A 16,016-nucleotide genomic window follows, 5' to 3' on the forward strand; every position below is an offset into this window, starting at 1 on the left:
TTAGCTTTTTAAAAATTATGTTAATTTCACACCGTTTTTACACTCAGATGCAGCGATCATGTATAAACGCGGCATCTGAGGGGTACAATGACGGGGGGCTGCGCTATCGCTGCTGCCTGTCATTGCACCCGCTGCTTACAAAAAATGTGCTTCACAAAGCTAATTTTTTGTAAAATTCGGCAAATCGGCTGAATCGAACTTTTCATAAATTCGCATAAAATCTCTAATTACAATGGCTTCTCGTATCAGATAACTGTGCGAAGACAAAGGAACAGCTGCACGGCCTCTTGGCTTTACATCCTCTGTCATTTTCTTGAGTCTGCTTCTTGTCCTTTATAGTTATATCCTTCCTTCTTTGTATTACAGGGATGTGCCCTTCTCAATTATTTATTTCCCTATGTTCGCCAACTTGAACAAACTTGGTCAGAAGACGCCGGATGAGAAGTCGCCCTTCTTTGTGTCATTCCTTGCAGGCTGTGCAGCAGGGAGCACTGCCGCCGTTGCTGTTAACCCTTGTGATGGTAGGTCTTACAAGTAGAGCATGGAGTTCTGTATCATTTTATGTGATACTTCAGTTTTTTTATTTTTTATTGTTTTTTTTTGCCATGCAGCGCCAAATACTGTCTATAAACAATACACATTCGATGTATACATGTACAGGATGGAAATGCAGCGGATAGTGAAGGGGAGAGGACTGCGCATGCATGGCCGCCCTCCATTCATTTCTGAGGGACTGCCGAAAATAGCCAAGCGCTAGCTCAGTTATTTCCGTCAGTCCCATAGCAGTGAATGGCGCAGTGGCTGCTCTTGCATGGTGCACTTCCCATTTATTTCTATGGGACTTCTGAAAATAGCCGAGCACGCTGCTCGGCTATTTTCAGTATTCCATTAAAAAGGAATAGGGGAAAGCCGTGCATGTACAGCCACCACCTCATTCAGTTCTATGGGCCTGATGGAAATAGTTGAGCCAGCGCTTGTCTATTTTTCGGCACTCCCGTAGGAATGAATGAAGTCTGCTCTCCACTTTGCGGACTCTGTTCTAGAGCCACACCTATTATACATTGGGGGCATATCCTCTTGAATAAAAAAAAAAGCAAAAAATAAAAGAACACTATACTCACCTCCCCTGACTCTCCTGTGGCAATGCTTCTCTAGTCCCCTCTGGTGTCTGTACACCTGGACTCTAACAATGACTTGTTGCCACATGACACCGCTGTAGCCAGTCACAAATTGCATCTGTCACATGTGTTGATGACGTCATCACTGCAAGCTTGGTGTACAAAGACTGGTGGGAAACCAGTGAAGTGTCGCCACAAGGGTGCCAGGGGAGGTGAGTATAGTGGATTTCTTTTAATTTTAGAAGATCGACGGTTTTCCTCAGGAAATCCCTCCCCCCGAAAAAAAGAAATCTTTACCAAAATCAGCATGATTTGCTATGAATTTGCTGCTGCGGATTGCCCTATGTCCTTCTCTGGATATGCTGCAGAAATCTAGTACAGCAAATCCAGTATGTGTGGACGTACTGTAAGGATGAATTTATTTATCACAAGATCAAAAGGTTCCCATCGTCATTCTATTGTATCTTTCACCATTAGTTGGTAAACTGACTTGTTTTAAAGGGAGTCTGTCGTCCCCTTTTTCCATTATAAACCGCTCCTGATGACCTGTAGATCTTTTATTATATCCCTGGCATGCCTTCTTGTTGATTTATTGATCTTTGTTTCCCCCGAAAAAGATCTTTATTCCAATATTCAAATTAGGCTACTTTCAATAGCGGAAGAAAACGCTTCATTTTTGTCCCATTCATTGTCAATGGGGTCAAAACTGAACTGAACGAAACGGAGTGCACCAAAATGCATTCTGTTCTGTTTGGTTGCTCTCCCATTGCGGACAGAATAACGCTGCAAGCAACGTTTTTCTGTCCGCGATGTGGTGCGGAGCAAGACGGATCCGTTCTGGCACACAATGTAAGTCAATGGGGACGGATCCGTTTTCTCTGACACAATAGAAAACTGATCCGTTCCCCATTGACTTTCAATGGTGTTTATGACGGATCCGTCACGGCTATAGAAGACATAATACAACCGTTCATGACGGATGCATGCAGTTGTATTATTGTAACGGAATCATTTTTGCAGAACCATGACGGATCCGCAAAAAAATGCTAATGTGAAAGTAGCCTTAGCTGAAAAAAGAGCCCAAGGGGCAGTATCCCCTGAGCATGGGAGCCCATCCACTCCCATTAGAACCGAGGCCTGCTCCTCCTATCTCCATCTTCTTTACACCTCCCTCTGCTCCTGACATCAGAAACCCAGCACTTGAAATTTCAGGCAGGCGCATATCACCCATCTATTTGCACCAGTGCCATCTGTTCAGTTCTGTGGAATTGGAGTCACCAACCTCCGGCGCATGCACACCACAGTTAATGACGTCTGTGCCCACAGAAGGGAGCAGACAGTACAGGCGCAAACAGATGGGTGAGTTTCTGACGTCAGGGGAGAGGGAGGTGTAGAGAAGATGTAGTTGGGAGGAGCAGACCTCAATTCTGGTTTTGTGGTTTATTAAATATATTAGAAAACTGTATTAGTACATGATTATCAATGTGTAATGCTTCTTTTCACCTGTGGAGGCACTGCAGGGAAATTGAACACTTGCTTCTGGGTTTTCTTTCTCAGATTACAGCTGATTTCTGGGGTCCTAAGCAGCAGGACAACTTGTGATAAATTTATCTTCAGAGGACCTAACAATAAGGATTGTCCAAGGCAGACATGGGATATTTTTTTACCAATATAATTTTATGTTATTTATTTTTTTATTCATATGCACAGTGATTAAACTGCTCTGACACTTGAATGAATCTGTGTTCTCTCTTATTCCTGTTTTCCAGTGATAAAGACAAGACTGCAGTCATTACAGAGGGGTGTTAATGAGGATACATACTCAGGAATCATAGACTGTGCCAGGTGAGTATGTAGGAGATATGCTATCACTAAGGACCGCATGGTCAACTTTTAAGCGAGCTACAGGATATGGATTCCTCTCTTTTTCTGAAATATAGGTCAAAGGGGTTTCCTAAGACTTATATACTGATGACCGACTGATTAATATGGATAAAAAAATTAATCTTCTTGATTTCACTTCAAGTTCTTACAAGATAGAAAGACAATATATCTACCGTACAGACCAAAAGTTTGGACACACCTTCTCATTCAAAGGGTTTTCTTTATTTTCATGACTATGAAGGCATCAAAACTATGAATTAACACATGTGGAATTATATACATAACAAACAAGTGTGAAACAACTGAAAATATGTCATATTCTAGGTTCTTTAAAGTAGCCACCTTTTGCTTTGATTACTGCTTTGCACACTCTTGGCATTCTCTTGATGAGCTTCAAGAGGTAGTCACCTGAAATGGTCTTCCAACAGTCTTGAAGGAGTTCCCAGAGATGCTTAGCACTTGTTTGCCCTTTTGCCTTCACTCTGCGGTCCAGCTCATCCCAAACCATCTCGATTGGGTTCAGGTCCGGTGACTGTGGAGGCCAGGTCATCTGGCGCAGCACCCCATCACTCTCCTTCATGGTCAAATAGCCCTTACTTTCAAAGTTTTCCCAATTTTTGGGCTGACTGACTGACCTTCATTTCTTAAAGTAATGATGGGCACTCGTTTTTCTTTACTTAGCTGCTTTTTTCTTGCCATAATACAAATTCTAACAGTCTATTCAGTAGGACTATCAGCTGTGTATCCACCTGACTTCTCCTCAACGCAACTGATGGTCCCAACCCCATTTATAAGGCAAGAAATCCCACTTATTAAACCTGACAGGGCACACCTGTGAAGTGAAAACCATTTCAGGGGACTACCTCTTGAAGCTCATCAAGAGAATGCCAAGAGTGTGCAAAGCAGTAATCAAAGCAAAAGGTGGCTACTTTGAAGAACCTAGAATATGACATATTTTCAGTTGTTTCACACTTGTTTGTTATGTATATAATTCCACATGTGTTAATTCATAGTTTTGATGCCTTCAGTGTGAATCTACAATTTTCATAGTCATGAAAATAAAGAAAACTCTTTGAATGAGAAGGTGTGTCCAAACTTTTGGTCTGTACTATATCTAAAAGGGTTTTTCAAGACTTATCTAAATCTTTAGGGAGTCCAAAACCCAGGACCTCTGCTGATCATCTGTTCGAGAAGGCAGCTGCGCTCGCAGTAGCGCCTGTCATGGTCTTACCTGCTTGCTGCTCTCCTTCGTTTGACATGTGCTGGCGGCCATCTTGGGTCCTGGGTTTCTTGTAGCCTTCCACCCTGCGGCTCCTCCTTCCCCTGGGAGGAGCTGGATGCCTAGCTCATATATATAGGAGGTCTGTGGCTTCAGTTCCTTGCTTGGTCCTCTCGTGTTCACATGCTTCTAAGACTGCTGCTGCTTCTGGTTCCTGATCCTGGCTTCGTCTGACTACCCTGCTGGTTCCTGATCCTGGCTTCGTCTGACTACCCTGCTGGTTCCTGATCCTGGCTTCGTCTGACTACCCTGCTGGTTCCTGATCCTGGCTTCGTCTGACTACCCTTCTGGTTCCTGACCTCTGGCTTCGCAAAGACTCTGCTCGGTTTCACCATCCGTTTGGACTTTTGCTTTACAGCTTTATTTTCAATAAAGCCTTCTTATTTTCATTTATCTCTTGTTGTACGTCTGGTTCATGGTTCCGTGACATTAGGACCAAGCCATGAATTCTGACGGTACAGGGCCATCCTCGCTACCCACGCTGGTTGCCAGACTTGATCAGCAGGATCACCTGTTGGGTCGGTTCGCTGTGGCGTTGCAAACCCTGCTTGAACGCACGGCTCATTTCGCTCCCGTTGCCGATGGGTCGGTTGTCGCTCCTGGGCTCTGTCCTACTGCCGCTCCGGTTGTTGCGCCAGAGTCTACCCCGACACCTGTTGTTGCGCCTGCGGTGTTTCGGGGTATGACCGGTTCTGCCCCTCTTCCACAGCGCTTTGGGGGAGAGCCAACTCAGTGCCGAGGTTTCCTTAACCAGGTGGGCATTTATTTCGAGTTGCTGCCACATGCCTTTCCTACTGAGAGATCAAAGGTGGGCTTCTTGATCTCGCTGCTCTCGGACAAGGCCTTGGCCTGGGCCAGCCCTTTATGGGAGAACAACAATCCGGTGGTTGCCGAGTTTTCCGGTTTTGTTGCTTCTCTTCGGAAGGTATTCGATGTGCCGGCTCGTGCTGCCTCTGCTGCGAAGCTCCTTAAGTCCATCAGACAGGGTTCACGATCCGTAGCTGAATACGCCATTGAGTTTCGTACCCTGGCAGCAGAGGTGGGCTGGAATAATGAGGCTCTGGTCGCTGCTTTCTCTCATGGTCTCTCGGATGCCTTGAAGGATGAGGTTGCAGCTAAGGACCTACCAGTTGAGCTCGAGTCTCTTATTTCTTTCCTGATTTTGATTGACACCAGACTCAGGGAGAGACCTTCCTTTAAGGAGAACCTGCGGAGGTCTTCTAACAGATTGGTGCCTACGTTTGCTGTCCCACCCGTGCCTCCCTCTCCTCCCACGCCTCCTGGGGATGACTTGTCTGGGGGTGAACCCATGCAGCTGGGGTTTGCTCGCCTGTCCGAGGGGGAGAGGGCACTCCGGAGACGCGAGGGCCGATGCATGTACTGTGGTCTCGGTGGGCATTTTCGGTTGGCATGTCCGAACCGTCCGGGAAACGCTCGTACCCTGAGATCCTGTCGGGGGCAGATCTTGGGTGGAGTCTCCTCGTCCCCGGTTTCCCGTGTTGACAAACCACTGATCACTGTTGTCCTCTCCTGGGTCGGGGGCTCGGTGACGACCCAGGCGTTGGTGGACTCTGGTGCTGGTGGTTTGTTCATTGATAGTGTGTTCGCTGCCGCCAATTCCATTCCTCTGCAGGCTCGAGGTTCCCCACTGGCTCTTGAGGCGATAGACGGCAGACCCCTTCTGCCGCCACACGTGACTCATGAGACCCTTCCAGTGGGGATAGCCATTGGTGCCGTTCACAGAGAGTCGGTCTGCCTCCAGGTTATTTCGTCTCCACACTACTCGGTGGTCTTGGGGTACCCCTGGCTCCAGAAGCATAATCCGACTTTCGATTGGAGATCGGTCGAGATCCTCTCGTGGTCACCGCAGTGTGGGGCTAGTTGCATCCATGGGTCTGTCAAGTTGCTGTGTACTTCCTCGGACTCTCTGTTGCCTCCTGAATACGAGGAGTACCGGGATGTATTCGATAAGGTGCGCGCGGTTGCCCTACCTCCGCACCGCCCATACGATTGTGCCATAGAGTTACAATCTGGTGCCGTTCCTCCTCGTGGCAAAGTCTATCCACTGTCGGTAGCGGAGAATGAGGCCATGGAGGAGTACGTGAGGGAGGCGCTTTCACGCGGACACATTCGCAAATCTTCGTCCCCGGCAGGGGCTGGATTTTTCTTTGTGAAAAAGAAGGGAGGTGAGTTGAGGCCTTGCATCGATTACAGGGGTCTCAATCGCATCACGATCAAGAACGCTTACCCGATACCCTTGATTTCCGAGCTGTTCGATCGCCTTAAAGGGGCCACGGTCTTTACCAAACTCGACCTGAGGGCGGCATATAACCTGGTAAGGATCAAGGCGGGCGATGAGTGGAAGACCGCGTTTAACACCAGGACCGGTCATTACGAATCCTTGGTTATGCCCTTTGGGTTGTGCAATGCGCCCGCAGTCTTTCAGGAATTCATCAACGATGTTTTCCGTGACCTGTTGCAGCAGTGTGTGGTAGTCTATTTGGATGACATCTTGGTATATTCTGAATCCATGGAGGCCCACATTCTGGATGTCAGACGAGTGTTGCAACGGTTACGAGAGAACAAGCTGTTCGGTAAGCTTGAGAAATGCGAATTTCACCGATCCCAGGTAACCTTCTTAGGTTACATCATTTCCGCTGAGGGGTTCTCCATGGATCCTGAGAAGGTTTCGGCTGTCTTACAGTGGCCCCAGCCCAGTGGTCTTCGTTCCCTGCAGCGCTTTTTGGGCTTCGCCAATTATTATCGGAAGTTCATCAGGGACTTTTCCATGCTGGCCAAGCCTCTCACGGATCTGACCAGGAAGGGCAGTAATTCCCAGGTCTGGCCGCTCGAGGCCATCCGAGCTTTTGAGGCCCTAAAGTCCGCCTTTGTGTCGGCTCCGATTCTGTCGCATCCCAACCCTGGGTTGCCCTTTGTCCTCGAGGTGGACGCGTCTGAGACGGGAGTAGGCGCCCTTCTGTCTCAGCGTAGAACACCAGAGGGTCCTCTGCTTCCTTGTGGGTTTTACTCCCGGAAACTGTCTTCCGCGGAGTGCAACTATCAGATTGGTGACAGGGAGTTATTGGCCATCGTGCAGGCCCTTAAAGAATGGAGGCACTTGCTCGAGGGTTCGGTGGTTCCGGTTCTCATCCTGACGGACCACAAGAATCTGACCTACCTTTCTGAGGCCAAGAGATTGACACCACGTCAGGCCAGATGGGCTCTGTTCTTGTCACGTTTTAATTACGTGGTCTCCTACCTACCCGGTTCCAAGAACATCAGGGCGGATGCCTTATCACGGCAGTACTCCGAGCTGTCCAGGGAGGAGTCGATTCCGACTTCGGTCATACCTCCGAATCAGATCCTGGCCGCCATTCGCACCAGCCTGACCTCTCCCCTGGGTGAGCAGATTTTGGCGGCTCAATCTGGTGCTCCCTCTGGGAGACCCAACGGCAGATGTTTTGTGCCTGAGGAGTTGCGCACTCGGTTGTTGCGAACCTACCATAACTCCAAGACCGCGGGGCATCCTGGAAAGAATCAGCTGTCCTGGGCTGTTTCACGTCTGTTCTGGTGGCCTTCCCTACGTTCCGACATCGCCGCATATGTAGCGGCATGCTCCGTTTGTGCCCAGAGTAAGTCCCCTCGGCACCTTCCGTTGGGCCTTCTGCAACCCATAGCCACCGGGGAGCGCCCATGGTCACACCTGGGGATGGATTTCATTGTGGACCTCCCTGCATCCCGAGGCCATACGGTCATTCTCATGATTGTGGATCGGTTTTCCAAAATGTGCCACTGTGTTCCTCTCAAGAAGTTACCCTCTGCACAAGAGTTGGCCACGATTTTTGCCAGGGAGGTCTTCCGGTTGCACGGTTTGCCTAAGGAGATTGTGTCGGATCGGGGGAGTCAGTTTGTGTCCAGGTTCTGGCGCGCCTTTTGCTCCCAGTTGGGGATTCATCTCTCCTTCTCCTCGGCCTACCACCCTCAGTCCAATGGGGCCGCAGAACGGTCCAATCAGGCCTTGGAGCAATTCCTTCGTTGCTATGTCTCCGATCACCAAGACAATTGGGTTGACCTCCTGCCTTGGGCTGAGTTTGCCAGGAACACGGCGGTGAACTCTTCCTCTGGGACGTCTCCCTTCATGGCCAATTATGGGTTCCAACCTGCCGTGTTACCGGAGGTATTCTCTCGCCAGGATATTCCGGCTGTGGAGGATCACCTTTCCGTCCTACGTGCTTCTTGGGTACAGATCCAGAAGTCCCTTGAGGTCTCTGCGCAGCGCCAGAGATTCCAGGCTGATCGCAGACGAGCGCCTGCTCCTTCCTACCAGGTCGGAGACCGTGTATGGTTGTCCACCCGCAACCTCAACCTTCGAGTGCCCACTCCCAAGCTGGCGCCTCGCTTTGTTGGTCCCTTCCGAGTGCTTCGCAGGGTAAACCCGGTAGCCTATGCCCTTGCGCTTCCTCCTGGCATGCGGATCTCCAACGTGTTTCATGTCTCCCTGTTGAAGCCACTGGTGTGTAATCGTTTCACTTCCTCGGTTCCTCGGCCTCGTCCGGTCCAAGTGGGCAATCGTGAGGAATATGAGGTGAGCAATATCCTGGACTCACGCCTGGTCCGCGGTCGGTTGCAGTTTTTGGTCCATTGGCGTGGTTATGGTCCAGAGGAGCGTTCCTGGGTTCCCTCCGCAGATGTCCATGCTCCTGCCTTGCTCCGAGCCTTCCACGCACGCTTCCCTCAGAAACCGTTTTGTGCTCCGCGGAGGAGGGGCCCTTGAGGGGGAGGTACTGTCATGGTCTTACCTGCTTGCTGCTCTCCTTCGTTTGACATGTGCTGGCGGCCATCTTGGGTCCTGGGTTTCTTGTAGCCTTCCACCCTGCGGCTCCTCCTTCCCCTGGGAGGAGCTGGATGCCTAGCTCATATATATAGGAGGTCTGTGGCTTCAGTTCCTTGCTTGGTCCTCTTGTGTTCACATGCTTCTAAGACTGCTGCTGCTTCTGGTTCCTGATCCTGGCTTCGTCTGACTACCCTGCTGGTTCCTGATCCTGGCTTCGTCTGACTACCCTGCTGGTTCCTGATCCTGGCTTCGTCTGACTACCCTGCTGGTTCCTGATCCTGGCTTCGTCTGACTACCCTTCTGGTTCCTGACCTCTGGCTTCGCAAAGACTCTGCTCGGTTTCACCATCCGTTTGGACTTTTGCTTTACAGCTTTATTTTCAATAAAGCCTTCTTATTTTCATTTATCTCTTGTTGTACGTCTGGTTCATGGTTCCGTGACAGCGCCACAGCTTTCTCCAGCTTTCCCTAGGCAATTTAATGACACGCTCATCGGTCACAGGCCCTAGGTGCAGCTCAACCTAATAGAAGTGAATGGGGCTGAGCGTGATACCAAGCACAGCCATTGTACAACATACAGCACTGTGCTTGGTGAGCAGGGAGAAGGCCGCAGTGTTCACAGGAGCACCAGTGACCTCAAACAGCTGATCGGCGGGTGTCTCGGGTGTCAGACCCACACTGATCAGATCCTTAGGATAGGTTCTCGGCAAACCCTTTTAAGGCTGAGTTCACACGGGCGAGATTTCCGCGCGGGTGCAATGCGGGAGGTGAACGCATTGCACCCGCACTGAATCTGGACCCATTCATTTCTATGGGGCTGTGCACATGAGCTTTGATTTTCACACATCACTTATGCGTTGCTTGAAAATCGCAGCATGCTCTATATTGTGCGTTTATCACGCAACGCAGGCCCCATAGTAGTGAATGGGGCTGAGTGAAAATCGCAAGCATCCGCAAGCAAGTGCGGATGCGGTGCGATTTTCACGCACGGTTGCTAGGAGAAGATCGGGATGGAGACCCGATCATTAATATTTTCCCTTATAACATGGTTATAAGGGAAAATAATAGCATTCTTAATACAGAATGCATAGTACAATAGCGCTGGAGGGGTTAAAAAAATCCACTTGCTCGCGCAGCCGGTATCTCTTCTGTCTTCTTCTTTGCTGTGTACAGGAAAAGGACCTGTGGTGACGTCACTCCGGTCATCACATGGTCCATCACATGATCCATCACCTTGGTAAGATAGATGGGAATGCACGGTTTAAATACAGGCAGCCACTCTCCCATGTGTACAATGCAAAAGCGAGTTACAGAGTTAGTTTGGAGGTGCTGGCCTAATTCTCTTTTGCATTGTACATTTGGGGCAGTGGTTTCCCCTATTTAGATTGTGCACTTCTACCCATATGCCTCATGCTTTTAATCAGAGTATCCCATAGCTGGATTCTACATTGCCCTAAAATGTTTAGGCCAAAAGCCCAGGAGAGGCAAGACTGTTAGTGTAGGTCCTGTCTGATAGACGCCAACTTGTCGCTGGTAGATGGGCCCAACATATTCTTGATCAGAAATATGAGCAAAGAGCTTCTAATTTTCATTTAGTAAGTTTATTCTTGTTTTCAATGTTTGCATGTGACTTTGTGCATAAAGCAGTGTGCTGCTACTTGTAGTCCTTGTTTGCTTTTTCTTTGCATCACCATATTCTGACCCCTATAACTTTTTATAGTTATGTCTATGGAGCTATGTGGGGGCTCATTTTTTGTGGGATGTTCTGTTGTTTTTATTGATACTTGGAGAATGTGTAACTTTCTGATCACTTTTTATTCATTTTTTGGGGGGGGGGGGGGGGGAGTAAAACAGCAGAAAACGGTGAATCAGCCATCTTGTTTTTTTTCTATTAAAGCATTCACCGTACATGATAAATATTTTTATATTTTAATATTAGGGGTGTTTTGGGACATGGTGATGCCTATGATCTTAATTTTTTTTATTGTTTATTTTTTTATCTTTATTATGGGGAAAGAGGGTGATTAGAATTTTTATATATTTTGTATATTTTTAAAAAACCTTTTAAACTTATTTTTACACTTTTTAAAAGTCCCCATAGAGGACTTGAACATGCAATCATTAGATCGCTTCTCCCATGGATGGGAGGTTCAATATATTTCTACGGAGCCCTGCCACCTGCAGGCTTCCATAGAAATATACCTATGGTAGGCATCGTAGCCTTGAGCGGGCTCGAGGCTTCCACTGCCAATGAATGGCTTCCCCAATCTCAGCTCAGGGAAGATGTTCAGGCCCAGGATCACAGCCAGGGAAAGCTGCCTGAGATGCTGTGATCACAGATATTAGCCCCGTGTTTCTGTGGTATAGGCAGAAACACGGCGGCGGGCTATGGCTCCTGCTCTGGAGTGGGTGCCATTTTTAAAGACCCAACTTGCACTGGTCGGGAAGGGGTTGTGACACGTCCCCATCCTGTATCTGAAGAGGCACACACAGATACAGAATGGTCCCATATCAGTTCATGGGCCTCGTATTATAGATCCATGCAACACAAATCCACAATATTTCAATGTCCATGAGACAAAATTTGTAAAATCAGCAAAAGTAATGATAAATAAGCTGGACAGAATAGAAGCTAAATTGCTGTTATTTTAGAGGTTATTCCACCAAAACTATCACTATGCAATGAAAAGCATGTCAAATGAAGTGTTAGTGCAGTGTACATGCAGTAAAAATATTCTTTGTTCTTTTATGTACCTTACATTTCCTCTCGGGTAGCGCCCCCTGCTGTATATCCTTCTGGTCCACCTTCTCCTCCATTCAGAGATGGACTGACATGCTCAGTAGCTTCCTCGCTCCCCTCCTATCCCCTCAGTGCCATCACAGTGATCTCATGGAGAAGAAGGTGAAGCGGCCCAGACACCATTCATTCATTCGTCCCTACTTCTAAATTTCTAGAAATACATAGCTATATCTCGCTTTAGACAGCAGAGAAGACAATGGTGAGGGCATTACAAATCATATATTTCTTTGGGGCTATATGTGAGGGACTATTTTGTATGCAGGGAAGGAAGGGGTTAATAAGAGCTAACTGCAATGCTTCTTGGCAGATGCAGGTGCTTGATTGTGACCTGCTGCCTACCCACAGAAGGGGAAGAAAGTCCTACCGTACATATAAGCAGATTAATTGAGTAACAAAAGAGCTTTACATTTGTGGGATAACCCTTTTAAGCTGTAGTCTACATAATTCCAGTTTGCTAGGAATGAGAGCTTTCTACAACTGGGTCATAGCACAGCTATCTTATTCAAATGCCTGGATGACGCCACGTTTCTTTGCAAAGTACCAACTCACTCTGATATGGACAAGACAGGCAGATGGAGAACAGAGCTCTGAACAAGGAGATTCCACAGGACACCTTCAGAGGTCTTGTGGTGTCCATGCCACAAGGAGTCAGAGCTGTTTTGGGAAAGCATGAGAAGAATGTACACAATATTAGGCGGTTTTCATGTTATGGTTGATTGGAGTATAGGAAGGACTAAAGGGAACCTAATTTGTCTACAAGTTATCTAGGCAACTGTCATTTTAGCCCAACCTTAAATCCAACCCTAGCTATGTGGCAAAATGATGTGGGAGAAGCCACAACGAATGTCCTCCAGGTACGATCATTGTATCCAACTGCCCAAAACGTAACATTACTACGCCCCACACTTCCATACGGGGACCATACAAAGTCACTGTGACAGTCAATGTCAATTGTCAGTTGAAAGACAAAGTGAACAAAAAAGATTTGGATTTCTTTCACCACAATTACCAATACTTTTCCTATTTTCCATTTGCAGGAAGATCTGGAAGATCGAGGGGCCTGCTGCTTTCCTGAAGGGTGCATACTGCAGAGCTTTGGTCATTGCTCCACTTTTTGGAATTGCACAAGTCATTTATTTTGTAGGAATTGGTGAATATATTCTGAGCTTTTTACCCTCCAAGCGCGATTAATGACAACCATCAAATTGCACCCCCTATACTAGCTCCCTCACACTTTGGCTCTTCTTGCCAATCCTTTCATGGATTCTTTCTGCCACTGCCTATTTATTGGTCATGGGTTTACACAATGGAAGAGCTGCTTATACCAGCGATGTGGTATGGTCCAAAAGTGCTAAGGTTACTTGTAGAACCTTTCAGCAGAATACCAAGCTTTCCTTTACTTGAAGGCATGAAACAATCATACCGAAATGGGCAAGACGGTAACAAATCAAAAGAATCCGCTTCAGGCAAATTTAACTCACAACTTGCTGGAACAGATTATGAAGGTCTTCGTTTCAGAAAGCGCAATCATATCATTAGTGTTTGCTCAGCTGCATGGACCTGCAACACACTGGGCTTGTGGCCATTTTTATATTTTAATTTCTAGAATGTATATTTATTAGTAATATTGAATGTCCGAACGTATGTAAGCTCTCAAGGTAATTACGACTAGATTCATTCTAACTTATTATAATTATCAGATTACCTGGAAGGTTTAGGTCTGCCGGGTACGTTTTCTCCAGCACTTTGAGATTGATCTTTCTCAAAATATGAATTATCGAATATGTAACTCCTTTAGTTTTCTGCCTTCTGATATGACTGATCCCAAATATCCAACTTATAAAATATATAACAATGTCCAAAAGTGGGAAATATATAGATAGATATACTTGGTTGGGTGGAACAACTGGCCGGGACTTTGTAAAATTTGTGAGTGTTTTTGTGGCAATCCTGCTATGGCTTTTCGGTTCCTAAAACTGGCTCTTTCAGCTCTTATATCTATATCTATAGGCTGCTCCACGTTCTGAGAGTACAAGAAGGGATGCTGTACGGGACCATTTACATCTTTATAGGTTAGAGTTCCACGGTGGCTTTTGGTTGTGATAAAATTGAAGGAAACATCAAATTTTTTACTCCCATAGTGAAACATCGAGTTCCCTAGATGATTGTGGCAACCTGAGGTTTTACCACAACCCTCTTGTCATTATAAATCTATATAGGAGATGTGTCTCTCAATGAGAGCGAGTCTGATGGACAGCTTCTTCTAACCTCACTGATTGACTGCCTGCTCTAAGTACATAGTCATGTAGAGCAGGCTGAGGGGAAAGAAGCAACACCCTGGACCCACTTTTGGGGAAAAGCACAGCTCCATATACAGGTGAAACTCGAAAAATTTGAATATCGTGCAAAGTTCATTTATTTCAGTAATGCAACTTATAAGGTGAAACTAACACATGAGATAGACTCATTACATGCAAAGCGAGATATTTCAAGCCTTTATTTGTTATAATTTGGATGATTATGGCTTACAGCTTATGAAACCCCAAAGTCACAATTTTGAGGTCCCCTTTGCTCAGGGGGTATGGATTAATTATCTGACTAGAGTGTGACACTTTGAGCCGAGAATATTGAACCTTTTCACAAAATTCTAATTTTAAGCTGCATTAACGCAATTCTTTTTAATTTGCATTACTGAAATAAATGGACTTTTGCACGATATTCTAACTTTTCGAGTTTCACCTGTATATGATACATATCATTTCCCATGTGTTAATGGATATGAAGCAGTATAGCGGACTTGCTTCCCTCTGTGCCTCCTGAGGATATTACAAACTTATGTTGAGGCGCAGGCCTCTCATGAATTTGTCGCATCCTCTGGCAGACCGTGCTACAAACTTAAAAGGGTTTTTCAAGATTTTTATACTAAATACTTATCTTCAGGATCGGATCTGATCGGTGGAGGGCCGACACCCGGGACCCCCTCCAATCAGCACTCCTGTGAGCACTGCGGCCTTCTTGCAGCTCACCAAGCACAGTGCCATCCATAGTATAGCAGCTGTGCTTGGTATCGTGCTCAGCCCCATTCACTTCCACTGAGCTGAGCTGCTCCTAGGCCACGTGACGGATGAACGTGTTGTCACTGGCCTAGGAAAATCTGAGAGAAGGCCGTGGCGGTCACAGGAGCGCCATTGCCTCCTCAAACAGATGATAGGCAGGGATCCCCGGTGTCAGAGTCCCATCAGTATAACAATCTCACAAAAGCCCTTTAAGTCTACGGCAGCCTCAGCTGCCGTAGGTTTTCGTCTTTATTTACTTTGGCTTCAATAAAGACAGATGCGTATACCCTTATGGCCTTCCCCTTCCTCATCCTTGCAACCGCCCCCTTTTCATGCCACTTCTGAAATGGGACGTGAGGGCCAAAAACGCGCAAATTTCACCGCAAATACGGCATGCGACCACATTTTCAACTTTCCACGCCAGAATTCTGGCATAAAAGCCATAGTAAATGCCCCCCTATGTGCTACATCAGAGGTATCCCTCAACATATACCTCCAATGTATTCCTATGTAATATGCTTGTCCTATGTAAATACATTGTATGATGGAAAGTTCTTACAAGTTTTTAAAATGCACTATTTTTCAGCTTCACTGTTTTTAAGTTCTATGCTTTCTGTCTGTGAACGGAACCAGAGGCTGAAAATCTTAACATGCCTTATGCTCCTCACCGCTCACGGATTGCTGCTATGTTGGCTAAACAAATCAGCATCCTGTCCTGAGGGTTTGCTACAATGTATAAGCGCAGGTAAGAACTGTAAGTATTGATTACACTGCATACATTGTAGCAAACACACAGCGATCCGTGAGAATTATTAGGCCTGTAAAGGTTTGCACCCTTTAGATTTTAAAAACAATTTCCAGTTTCCATTCACTGACAGCAAAAATATTTTAAAAACTATGAGTTTAAAGGCAAAGTACTGTATATAGTAGCTATATAGAAGAAGATGTTGCATACAATATATTCATCAATGAGGCATCAATGTGTATTGTAGATTGTATACCGGACTGAATTTCGTTTTCTACTTTTACATTGTGAAATCTACAAA

At 46.6% G+C, this 16,016-nt stretch overlaps 1 protein-coding gene across 1 annotated transcript in view; it reads left to right on the plus strand.

Annotated features, from left to right (window-relative positions):
• Positions 1–14,391, plus strand: part of SLC25A22 (solute carrier family 25 member 22) — a 70,724-nt gene extending 56,333 nt beyond the window's left edge. The window contains exons 8-10 of the mRNA XM_040410448.1: positions 367–521; positions 2,888–2,963; positions 12,952–14,391. Coding sequence (XP_040266382.1) covers positions 367–521; positions 2,888–2,963; positions 12,952–13,105 — 385 coding nt within the window. The 3' untranslated portion in view covers positions 13,106–14,391. The remainder of the gene's footprint in view (positions 1–366; positions 522–2,887; positions 2,964–12,951) is intronic.
• Positions 14,392–16,016: the final 1,625 nt, after the last annotated feature.

Source organism: Bufo bufo, chromosome 10 (assembly GCF_905171765.1).
Source record: "Bufo bufo chromosome 10, aBufBuf1.1, whole genome shotgun sequence".
Classification (NCBI taxonomy): Eukaryota; Metazoa; Chordata; class Amphibia; order Anura; family Bufonidae; genus Bufo; species Bufo bufo.